Source organism: Podarcis muralis, chromosome 6 (assembly GCF_964188315.1).
Source record: "Podarcis muralis chromosome 6, rPodMur119.hap1.1, whole genome shotgun sequence".
NCBI classification, from domain to species: Eukaryota; Metazoa; Chordata; class Lepidosauria; order Squamata; family Lacertidae; genus Podarcis; species Podarcis muralis.
The window spans coordinates 89,589,779-89,601,987 of NC_135660.1; the positions used below are offsets into that span (position 1 = coordinate 89,589,779).

Here is a 12,209-nt window from a genome sequence, read left to right on the forward strand (position 1 = left end):
AGTCCTTACCATCTTCCTTTCTTTTTTTTAAAATGAATTTTATTAGTATTTTCCACACAACAACAACACGAAAGATATCAAAAAATAACAACACACAACACACAAAAATCAACATTCGAAAACTAAAAAAACAAACAACAACAACCAAATCCATATCTTACAAGTTAATATTATAAACACTAAAACAACAACAACAAGACATTGACTTCCACCAATCCCACAGCACCTCCTTTATCTCTCATTGTGTCTTCCTGTTTTCCTGTTTTCTTTATCATCTCTATCCTAACATCTAGAGATAAATCCTTCTTTCATATCCTTTCACTTCACAAGGTTCTTCCAGACTCAGCCAGATTTCTGCCCTCGAACCTTGACTTTTGAGGTATTCATTTAGGCACTCCCATTCTTTTTTTACTTCACTTTTTGGTTTTTGTCTTATTATGTCTGTCAATTTGGCTAATTCTAAGTATTCTGAGAGCTTACATAGCCACTCTCCCCTAGTGGGTAACTGATTCCCTTTCCAGTACAGTGGTGCCTCGCAAGATGAAAAGAATCCGTTCCGCAAGTCTCTTCGTCTTGCGGTTTTTTTGTCTTGCGAAGCAAGCCCATTAGCGGCTTAGCGGGCTTAGCGGATCAGCTGATAAGCGGCTTAGCGGATCAGCTGATAAGCGGCTTAGCGGCTTAGCGGATCAGCTGATAAGCGGCTTAGCGGCTTAGCGGATCAGCTGTTAAGCGGCTTAGTGGATCAGCTGATAAGTGGCTTAGCGATCAGCTGTTAAGCGGCTTAGCGGCTTAGCGGATCAGCTGTTAAGCGGCTTAGCAGCTTAGCGGATCAGCTGTTAAGCAGCTTAGCGGCTTGGGAAAAAGGGAGGGAAAAGGGGGGGAAACCCTGCAGGAACTCGCAAGACATTTTCGTCTTGCAAAGCAAGCCCATAGGAAATTCATTTTGCGAAGCACCTCCAAAACGGAAAACCCTTTCGTCTAGCGGGTTTTCTGTCTTGTGAGGCATTCGTCTTGCGGGGCACCACTGTACTTAGCCACCAGGATTCTTGCTGCAGACGTTGCGTATAAGAAAAAAATAGTTTTGTCTTTTGGAATATCGTCATTTAAAATTCCTAAAAGGAATGCCTCTGGCCTTTTACTATATGATATTCTTAATATTTTCTTTATTTCTTCGTGGATCATGCTCCAAAATTTCCCAATTTCGGCAGTCCTTACCATCTTCATAGTCCGGGCAGGTATGGCTTTCATCCACAGAGGATGGGTATAAAGTGTAGACCAAGAACAAGCCGACCCTTTCAAAGAAAGGGGAAACGATCAATTGTCAGTAGCGTTACCAGTTCTGCACGATAACACTTAGCATCTTTCTTAGTGTGAGCTCAGAACACTGTTCTAATTGGCTAAAAAATGTGATAAGTTGTTCACCACAGAATCCCTTAATATGGCACCCACTTTAATTCCTAGAACCATGTTTTGTGTTTCTTAGTTTCTAAAAAGTCACAGAACTATTCCCTAGGAAATTGGGTGAAGATGCTCTCTGCCTTCCCTCGCTGTACTGCAAGTCACTAGGAAGATGGAGGTATTGATCGGCTCCCCTCAGCACAATGGGTGAACTGGAGAAGCGTTCATAACCCATCCCTCAAAAAATAAACTGGTAAAAGACCTGAAAGGGTGTGTGTGCAAAGTTTAGGGTGATGTGTTTGTCTCGATCCTACTTCCTATAGATTCTTCCTGCCCCCCCACACACACACTTTGTGAAAGATGAATGATAATACCAATCAATATCTTTGATGCTGAAATGGTAGCGCAGCAAATGCGACAGTACGGTACAGATCCTGCCGATGCGAGAGCGTGTGATCTCAGGGTCACTGAAGAGAATAAAAAGCCTGGGTACCATCTTCACCCGATGAGCAAGCTCCATATCCCAGCTTCCTTTTCTGTAACAGACAAAAGGATCACTAGCCACCTTTCTTGGAAGATGATGAAAACAACCAAATCTGCATTTCTCCTATACAATTGCTCTACCTTCTGGACCTTTGACTTCTGATGTTGCCTTGGCAACCCGTCAAAAGACTGACGGAGAAATCAAATAGTTTTCAGTGTCAGCCAGGGGGATAAATTGTTGTCATCGTTTCACCTCTTGCTCCTTACCTCCTCCCCTCAGGCCCATAACTCTTCTTTGATATTTGCCCTGACTTAGAGAGTTCAAATCAAACAAAAGTATTGATTTCTGGAGCTGTACGTCGGTGGAAATAAATGCTTTTCTTAGAAAAGTCAGTAGAAAACATTATCAGGATCCTGGAAGGCCTTTTAATGAGAAGGAAATAGAATTCACAGGTCTCCAATATGTTTTAAAATTACAAAAGAAGAGTGCATACTTGAGATTTCTTGGCAGTTGTAAGGCATTCCTGATATCTGTTAAATGTTCCTGAATGTGCCTTTAAGAACATATCCCACGGGGTCTGTTTTAGTGTGAAGCTACAAATTATAGTAAACACGCATTTTAAAAAAGCACTCTTAAGCTTCCAGTTATGTTCTGAAGTAACAATAGCCACATGAGTCCTTTATCTCTATTCATGGACAAAATAAGATCAGCGTCCCCACCTGCTATTTGCCTTTGACTGTATCCTTGGAAGTAAACAGCACATTTGGGGGACAAATAGCAAAAATTGGAGAGTAATTTCCAGTGGGAAACCAGCATGGGACCATGTTTCACGCTAGGACTTCACCCAGCTGCTTTTCTTTCAAACTAAAAACTGTTTGAATTTATAATAATAATAATAATAATAATAATAATAATAATAATAATTTATTATTTATCCCCGCCCATCTGGCTGGGCTTCCCCAGCCACTCTGGGTGGCTTCCCAAAAAAATAATAATAAAAATACTGTAATACATCAAACATTAAAAGCTTCCCTAAAAAGGGCTGCCTTCAGATGTCTTCTAAAAGTCTGGTAGTTGTTGTTCTCTTTGACATCTGGTGGGAGGGCGATCCACAGGGCGGGTGCCACTACCGAGAAGGCCCTCTGCCTGGTTCCCTGTAGCTTTGCTTCTCGTAATGAGGGAACCGCCAGAAGGCTCTCAGCGCTGGACCTCAGTGTCCGGGTAGAACGATGGGGTGGAGGCGCTCCTTCAGATATACTCGACCAAGGCCGTTTAGGGCTTTAAAGGTCAGCACCAACACTTTGAATTGTGCTCGGAAACGTACTGGGAGCCAATGTAACATAGCATTCTTTGTAAGATTCCTAGCAAGTAGCATGGGCTCCCTTGGGAGTTGGTCAGTGGTCAGTTGGTGGATTGCAGTCTGTCCCTGTTCTAAAAGCTGAGCATAAGGAGAATTTCAGGCCTGCCCCCCTTGCTCCATGAACAGCTGAGCAAAACTGAATGGAGGAAATGTGCATGACTGGATGTTTGCGACCGCTGAATTCAAACAAATGTTGTGGCCGCACCTTCACCCCACAAAATGTGTTGCATGTGTTTAGCCCCTGATTCCAGGCTCCATGAACATGCTGACCAGCCCACCTACCTTGAAGTTTGTAGGATTTCTGTTAGGTGTTCAAAGAGAGAAATCTCCATATTTTCAGGGGCATGGCACCAAAGCTGAAAGCCAAAAGGAACAGCACTCAGAACTTTGAGTGGCTTGTGTTCTGTTCGTTAGGTAAACTTTGCATGCTGACCAAAATGGTGCGACCTGGACACAGGTCAGCAGCCTCACTCAGTGAGGCTTATACGGAATGAGATTGCTTTCTATAGAGTGGGGAAGCCCCCCCCCCCAAAAAAAAAGTATGAAAGAGATTTGGCATCTTTACCTCAAAGCAGCAGACAATATGCTGGAATGCCTCCAAGTTCTTGATAGTGGGGGCGTCCTGGCTGATCTCAGCAATGCCCGCAATGGCGAAGACGAGTTGCAGAATTCTGCTGTTTAACAAATGGATCTTTCTTTTCAACAGGTATGCCAGGAGCTGCAAATGGATGGAGGAGGAATTCAGTTTGGTTCACAACCTTAACGCAGACCTACCTCATTCACACTTCCTGAAACAATATATGAATTTTGCGGTGCAGTTCTCAAACCCCCCCCCCCCAAAAAAAACGTAGACCAAAAATGCTTCGATTAGGAGAAAACACGTATAAAAATGCAGTACGCTAGGAAGAACTGATAGCAAAAACATATATATTAGGAAAAAGTACATCCACCAATAGGTATATCGGGGGGAATGTGCAGTAAAATGTCAACTTTTTGTGAGAACTTTATTTTTTAAAATTGCAAATTGATGTGGAAATGGGGCAAACTTATGATTGGGAAAATGGGAAACAGAAATATTGAAGTTGACAAAAGCTGTCTAACTGGCACAGCCTGGTTTTTAAAGAGAGTGGGTGGAATAAGAAATCCCCCCCTTCCCCAGTGTATCTTCTTCCACTGAAGAACGGAAGTAATTCTGAAAATTCAAAATCATCAATACTGAATTGGATTGTGCAATTATAGAATGCTACTTTCCTCTGTCTGTTGGAGAAAGAGTGCAGTGAAAATCTATTAGGAATTGTAGGTGCTGATATTCCAAAGGAGCAGAAAATACTTTTTATGTATGGAACAACAGCTGCCCAGGTGGAAAGAAGACCAGAGAGGAATGGCAAACCAAGCTGATGGACAACAACAACAACAATAATAATAATTTATAATTTATACCCCACCCATCTGGCTGGGCTTTCCCAGCTACTCTGGGCGGCTTCCAAAAAAATATTAAAATACTGTAATACATCAAACATTAAAAGCTTCCCTAAACAGGGCTGCCTTCAGATGTCTTCTAAAAGTCAGATAGTTGCTATTCTCTTTGACATCTGGGACATGTGGGAGGACATTCCACAGGGAGGGCGCCACTACCGAGAAGGCCCTCTGCCTGGTTCCCTGTAACTTGGCTTCTCGCAGTGAGGGAACCGCCAGAAGGCCCTCAGCATGGGACCTCAGTGTCCAGGTAGAACGATGGGGATGGAGACGCTCCTTCAGATATACTGGACCGAGGCCATTTAGGGCTTTAAAGGTCAGTGCCAACACTTTGAATTGTGCTTGGAAACGTACTGGGAGCCAATGTAGGTCTTTCAAGACTGGTATTATGTAGTCTCGGCGGCTGCTCCCAGTCACCAGTCTAGCTGCTGCATTCTGTATTCGTTGTATTTTCCAGGTCACCTTCAAAGGTAGCCCCATGTAGAGCGCATTGCAGTAGTCGAAGCGGGAGATAACTAGAGCATGCACCACTCTGGTGAGGCAGTCCGTGGGCAGATAGGGTCTCAGCCTAGGTACCAGATGGAGCTGGTAAACAGCTGCCCAAATAAAACACCACGTGAAGGGATAAGGAAGACCACTGTTGCTGTGGAAAAGGAATTAACATCTCACCTGGTACCCACCAATCTGTCTCATTAGATTTTCGCTCATTGCACTGCTGCAGAGAACAGTGTGCAAGACTTTGACGGCAGCATACACAGTGTGGTCATCGTGGGCCATGGCAAGGAGACCCAGCATAATCGCAGGGCCTCCTACGTAGTTCAGACTGACCGCTGCTGGGCAGGACTGGAAAACCCGGGTCCCTGTAAGGAAGGCGAGAATAAAGTGAGGAGGCAAACTCGCTATAGTCCCATTCAGAAAAAAATCAAAAACATAGAAAGCAACAAGGAGAGAGAAAAGAGATTGGAAAGCCCAACAGCAGAATCAGGTTTCTTTATTACATACAATTGTGCATCTTTCTAGCTATGTAGTTACAGGAAGGAAACAAGTTAAAGGGGCCCCCAATTTCTGTCACCGCCAGCAAAAACGAATACAGTGGTACTTCGGGTTACATACGCTTCAGGTTACATACACTTCAGGTTACAGACTCCCCTAACCCAGAAATAATACCTTGGGTTAAGAACTTTGCTTCAGGATGAGAACAGAAATCGTGCTCCGGCGGAGCGGCAGCAGCGGGAGGCCCCATTAGCTAAAGTGGTGCTTTAAGAACAGTTTCAGGTTAAGAATAGACCTCCGGAATGAATTAAGCACTTAACCTGAGGTACCACTGTAAATGAATAGAAAGAGAACGTACCCACATGACACTAACACAAAATATTTGCACATACAGTACGTAAAATAATTAAAGTTTAACACACACAACCTTCTTTTCTCCCACAACCTCATACAGTGGTACCTTGGTTTACAACCATAATCCACTTTGGAGGTCCGGTTGTAAACCAAAACAGGTTGTAACCCAAGGTGTGCTTTCACCAATGGGGCCTTCCCCCCCCAAAAAAAAAAAATGGGTTGTAATCCAAAAAAAGGGACACGCACTTCCGGGTTTGACGTTGTAATCCAAAACGGTTGTAATCCAAAGCGATTGCAAACCAAGGTACCACTGCACTGTCCATAACATTCGTGGCTCACATCAAATGTAACTGATCTGTAGAAAATGGCTCCATGAAATGAAAGCAGAGACAGTGTATGTGCTTTTGCTACCCAAGAAAAGCTTATTAAAAAAACAAAATTTTAATAAATGCCAAAGGTAGAACAATTGAGGAAGGGAAATATTCAACTAAGTTTTACTCGAACTAGGTCTACTGAAATCAATGAACATAACCAAATTCATTTCAATAGGTCTATGCTGAGTAAAACCTAGCAGAACATCCATCACTAGGTCTACCTATATATATATATATATATATATTTGCTTTCGTAGATTTTCACGGGTACAGGAATGCAGGTTTTGGTGTCCTCGGGTGTCTTCCCGTGTAAAAGTTGGGGTGTCTAGGCGACGTTTCGACGAGGTCTCACTCGTCATCTTCAGGCTGGTACTTTCGGCTTCTTGTTACTGGAACAGAGCAGGATCTCAGTGTTTGAGTTCCTATAAATACTGTTGAGGGGTGTGGTGTATAGCCTCCAATGTTCTGGGCAGAGAGGAAGTTCCCAGGCTAGTGTGCCTTTTCTTCTTTTGTTCCTTAATTACTTGAGGGATGTCTTGAGTGATTTCTTGAGTGATATCCTGAGTACCACTTAGGTGGGTCATTAGGTGTGGATTAGTTGCTAAAGCCTTTGTGTCTTGACCTCTTGAACTTTGTGAAGAGTTTTTCTGAGAAGATGGCTGTACTGCACTTAGTTGTGCTCTGGCTTGGCTTCGTGTATAGGGGCGAGCTGTGGTTTTGTGGCCTGTGCCAGCCAGATCTGTGTAGGGATTGCAGGGGGGTGCAGCATCCGGAGGTGCCACCATGGTTTGGCTACTGGATGGTGTCTGTAATTCATCTGTGGAGAGGGTCTGGGTTTGGGTCTGGTGTGGTTGATTGGTGATGGCGTTCTGTGTGCCTCTGGATCTGGTGTCAGTTTTTGTGGGGAGGGCTAATTTCCAGATGTCTGGCAAGCGGGATGTTTCTCTATCTCGATGGCTTCCATTAATTTTGCAGATTCCAAATTGCTCTTTAACATGGAACATCACCACAAGAGAATAATCATGGAAGCCATCGAGATAGAGAAACACCCTCACAACATGAACAAGCGTGACGACACATCCCGCTTGCCAGACATCTGGAAATTAGCCCTCCCCACAAAAACTGACACCTCCGGATGCTGCACCCCCCTGCAATCCCTACACAGATCTGGCTGGCACAGGCCACAAAACCACAGCTCGCCCCTATACACGAAGCCAAGCCAGAGCACAACTAAGTGCAGTACAGCCATCTTCTCAGAAAAACTCTTCACAAAGTTCAAGAGGTCAAGACACAAAGGCTTTAGCAACTAATCCACACCTAATGACCCACCTAAGTGGTACTCAGGATATCACTCAAGAAATCACTCAAGACATCCCTCAAGTAATTAAGGAACAAAAGAAGAAAAGGCACACTAGCCTGGGAACTTCCTCTCTGCCCAGAACATTGGAGGCTATACACCACACCCCTCAACAGTATTTATAGGAACTCAAACACTGAGATCCTGCTCTGTTCCAGTAACAAGAAGCCGAAAGTACCAGCCTGAAGATGACGAGTGAGACCTCGTCGAAACGTCGCCTAGACACCCCAACTTTTACACGGGAAGACACCCGAGGACACCAAAACCTGCATATATATATATATATATATATATATATATATATATATATATATTTGCAAAAAGTACTAAGACATATATATATATATATATATATATATTTGCAAAAAGTGCTAAGACAGCACAGCTCAGTTCCCTCTATCAAAAAGTTCATTGGTTTTATTGGTAAAGTCCTCCTTATGAGTGCTTTGGGAAATTACATATGCAGCAAGAGCCTATGAAACATTGTCCTAGCTACAAAAAAGTCATTTTTCTTGAGTGATCTGCACAGGGTAAGGGGAAAAGTTAGGTGACCTGGACTTGCAACTTTCAGTTGTCAGGGACAGGCAGGTGCCCCCAAATAGTGGGGGGGGGGGCATGGGGAGCATGGGTCTGCAGTCACAGTTTGCCTAGACAGCTAGTTAGCAGGAACTGTTTTTGCATATCGCTTGCACATTAGGAGCTGATGTAGCTGAGAGCTTCGCCACTAAAGAATTAAATTCCAGTCGCTTGCCCCCATTGGTCCAGGGGTGGTTGGGGTGTCGGCCAATCCTGTGTGTCCTGACCACAGAATTGGTACAGCCAAGAAATGTTTGTGTGCTAATTCAGCCCATTGGGCGGTTTAAACATCACGCCAACTGTAGCCACCCACCAAATGAAAAAGGCTTTCACGTGATTTGTAGCGATGTTTAAAGGGCTTTCGGTCTTACAACCCTCCTTTGTGCACTGCTTCTGGTCAGACTTCTTAATTTTAGTTAGTTAGTTAGTTAGTTAGTTAGTTAGTTAGTTAGTTAGTTAGGTTATACTTCTTAATATGTTTCAGTGTTCATGGCCCTCATTTCTGCTTACCGTACAGGCCTACAGCAACTGATCCGATAGTTCTTAAAGGGCCTGGAAGTTTCCCTGCAGTATTTCGAGACATGAAAACTGGCGTTGTGCTGTCACGAGAAGAGAGCTCCAGCTGAAAAATAGAGGGAGTTGTTGTGTCACACAAGGCAGGTAAATGGCAAGGATAATTTTGAAAGGAAAAAAAACCTATTGAGCACCATAAAGGTAAAAGGTAAAGGGACCCCTGACCATTAGGTCCAGTCGTGTCTGACTCTGGGGTTGCGGCACTCATCTCGCTTTATTGGCCGAGGGAGCCGGCGTACAGCTTCCGGGTCATGTGGCCAGCATGACTAAGCCACTTCTGGCGAACCAGCGCAGCGCACGGAAACGCCAGAGCAGTACCTATTTATCTACTTGCACTTTGACGTGCTTTCGAACTGCTAGGTTGACAGGAGCAGGGACCAAGCAACGGGAGCTCACCCCATCGCAGGGATTCGAACCGCCAACCTTCAGATCGGCAAGTCCTAGGTTCTGTGGTTTAACCCACAGCGCCACCCGCATCCCTCTTGAGCACCATACGATGGAGAAATTCAGAGCCGTTGACCATTCTAGTCCTACAAGGAAATAGCTTAAACATTCTGGACTATTTTCAAAGATGCCATTAGGCTTAAAGGCCTTGCTAGGATCTTGCATAGGTTGGCAAATGCTTTCAACACCGCACTGATGTTATTGGCGTGCATGGATGCCTCCTGTGGCGCTCGGCTTCCCTTCATGAACAGAGCACATTCAAGAGTGTCTAATGCCTTTGCAAAACCTTCACACTTTATTCAGCCTCCCAGGTCACCGCTTCTGCCTCTGGTAAGTCACGTGAAGTGGGGGAAGAGTTTGATTTGCGATACACAGGCTGCATTAGGACCTAATGCGCCATTGCAATCTCCTTATCTCATATGTGGAAGCCAGAATGCCTGAGGCTCAGACCCAGAGGCTCGGGGGGGGGGGTGACCTCAGAGCTCAAATGTGATGCCTTTCAGAGCAAGTCTAGCAGCTCACAGCAATTACAAGAATATATATATATACAGCGAGGGGGGAAAGTATTTGATCCCCTGCTAAGTTTGCCCGTTTGCCCTCTGACGAAGAAATGACCAGTCCATAATTTGAATGGTAGGTTTATTGTAGCTGTGAGAGACGGAATAACAACAGCTACACATCAGCCTCGAAATCTTACTGACTTGGAGAGGATCTGCAAAGAGGAGTGGGACAAAATGCCTCCTGAGATGTGTGCAAACCTGGTGGCCACCTACCAGAAACGTCTGACCTCTGCAATTGCCAACAAGGGTTTTGCCACCAAGTACTAAGTCATCTTTTGCAAAGGGATCAAATACTGTACTTATTTCACTCATTATAATGCACATCAATCTCTGACTTTTGTCTTCTGGGTTTCTGGGGGTTTTCCTGTTGTTATTCTGTCTCTCACAGCTACAATAAACCTACCATTAAAATTATGGACTGGTCATTTCTTCGTCAGAGGGCAAACGGGCAAATTTAGCAGGGGATCAAACACTTTTTTACACACACACACACACACACACACACACACACACATTGCTCATACATTGCATGCATAGCTTTAGGTTTGGTCTACGTAAACAAGATCCCGGGTAACAGGACTGGGAAAGGCAGTTCTAGGCTGGATGAAACAGTAATCTGACAAAGTAAATGTCAAAAGTTTGATCCAAGTACATTGGTCCATGTAGCTTAGAATCGTAGAGTTTGAAGGGACCATGGGGGAGGGGTCATCAAGACCAATCCCAGTGTTATGTACTGAAGTTCTCACCCTGGGCCAGCAGGGGGATACTGTAGATAGTTATGCAAATGAAGGATCGAAAATGACGTTCAGATAGTTTTAGAAAGTTGCAACAGTTACATTGTTCTGGAGCTCTATATAAGCAGGCTGACTGAGCTCCTCAGTTCAGTTCTGTTCCAGCTTACAAATAAAGAGCTGCTTTGGAAGAATTGCTGTGTCGTCTGATATGTTCGCCCACAACTTAACACCCAGCACATCATGTTTTTCTAACTATGCTCTAGTGCATGTTCATTACCCGCTTTCCTGTGTGTTTACAAAAACAGTAGATTCAGAGGCTCAAAAAAAATGTGCAGTTTAAATTTTAGAAGAGAAGCCCCCTAACCCTGCTTTCTGCCCAGGCTCCTGGCTTTCTCCATGAAGAAAAAGCAAACTAAAAAACATAACTTTGGGTCATACTGTTTCAGGTCAGATTTTGGGAACTTTCAGCTTTCGCTTCACACTCAGGCCTAAAGATTTCTAGAAAAGTCTCTCTCTTTTTTAGAACAATGACAGACCCATGGCTGAATTTGCTAGATGTCCAAAGCAGAATCAATTTACTTGGACCTTCAAACAAGCTAACTGGCTACATTTTTAGAGTAAGAGTTGTGCCTTGTTTGGCCACAGTGCTCTCCCTTTAAGACCTCTCCCATGGTGGGTTATCCTACAGCCTCCTGTGTTTTGTGAAATTGTAAAATAATAATAATAATAAATCTCTCATTTCACTGTTCAGCAAAAGGCCAAAAGGCACTAACCTCTTTAGCGATCAGGCGACCGTCCACCTCGCCATAGAAGTCTTTTATATTTTTGATTGTGGTATAAGATGAGTTCATGGCGTTGATTCCAAATGAAATCTTCTCCTGTGCTACCAAGGCTGAAGTCAGTACACTGCTACAAGAGCTTGCGCCTAAGGACAACGCAAGGAGATGGCCTACTCTCAGTGTGAGGCAAAGCAATCATTTAGGTGAGAAAGGACCAATTCCCTCCAGCATTAGTTATTAGAGGATATCCCACCCCATCCTTCCCCATTCATATACAATATAGCTCTTTCAATACCAGATTTGCACAAAACCAGAAAAACACATGAGCAAATTTGTAATTGCCTGACTGCGCGCCCCCCAAGGGAGGACAGGGAAGGCAAGGAATTGAACCCTGGGTCTTGGTGGTAGGTCAATGGGGAAGAGGCTGGAAAAGCAACGAGCTGGGAGGTGCTAGAGCTTTGGGCTATTCTTCAGAGAAGCTGAGTGCAGCTGGTTTAAACTGGTTCTCTTATCTCTTTCTGTCAAGGTCATGCTGACTATAATAGCAAGGCCAGAAAGAGCCTGGGTTTCATTTTCTCTTTCTATCTCTCTTCCTTCTGGTGTGGTGTTCTGTACAGTGGACCCTTGGTCCTCAAACTTAATCCGTTCCGGAAGTCGATTCCAAAACCAAAGCGTTCCAAAACCAAGGTGTGCTTTCCCATAGAAAGTAATGCAAAATGGATTAATCCGTTCCAGACTTTTAAAAAA

The 12,209-nt window shown here is 44.1% G+C and overlaps 1 protein-coding gene across 1 annotated transcript in view; it reads right to left on the reverse strand.

Annotated features, from left to right (window-relative positions):
• The window catches only part of WDFY4 (WDFY family member 4), a 191,490-nt gene that overhangs the window by 113,948 nt on the left and 65,333 nt on the right, over window positions 1-12,209 (reverse strand). Inside the window, exons 20-26 of the mRNA XM_077930700.1 lie at window positions 11,457-11,608; window positions 8,883-8,994; window positions 5,388-5,578; window positions 3,808-3,960; window positions 3,525-3,598; window positions 1,773-1,934; window positions 1,216-1,292 (exon numbers count right to left, since the gene is read on the reverse strand). Coding sequence (XP_077786826.1) covers window positions 1,216-1,292; window positions 1,773-1,934; window positions 3,525-3,598; window positions 3,808-3,960; window positions 5,388-5,578; window positions 8,883-8,994; window positions 11,457-11,608 — 921 coding nt within the window. The remainder of the gene's footprint in view (window positions 1-1,215; window positions 1,293-1,772; window positions 1,935-3,524; window positions 3,599-3,807; window positions 3,961-5,387; window positions 5,579-8,882; window positions 8,995-11,456; window positions 11,609-12,209) is intronic.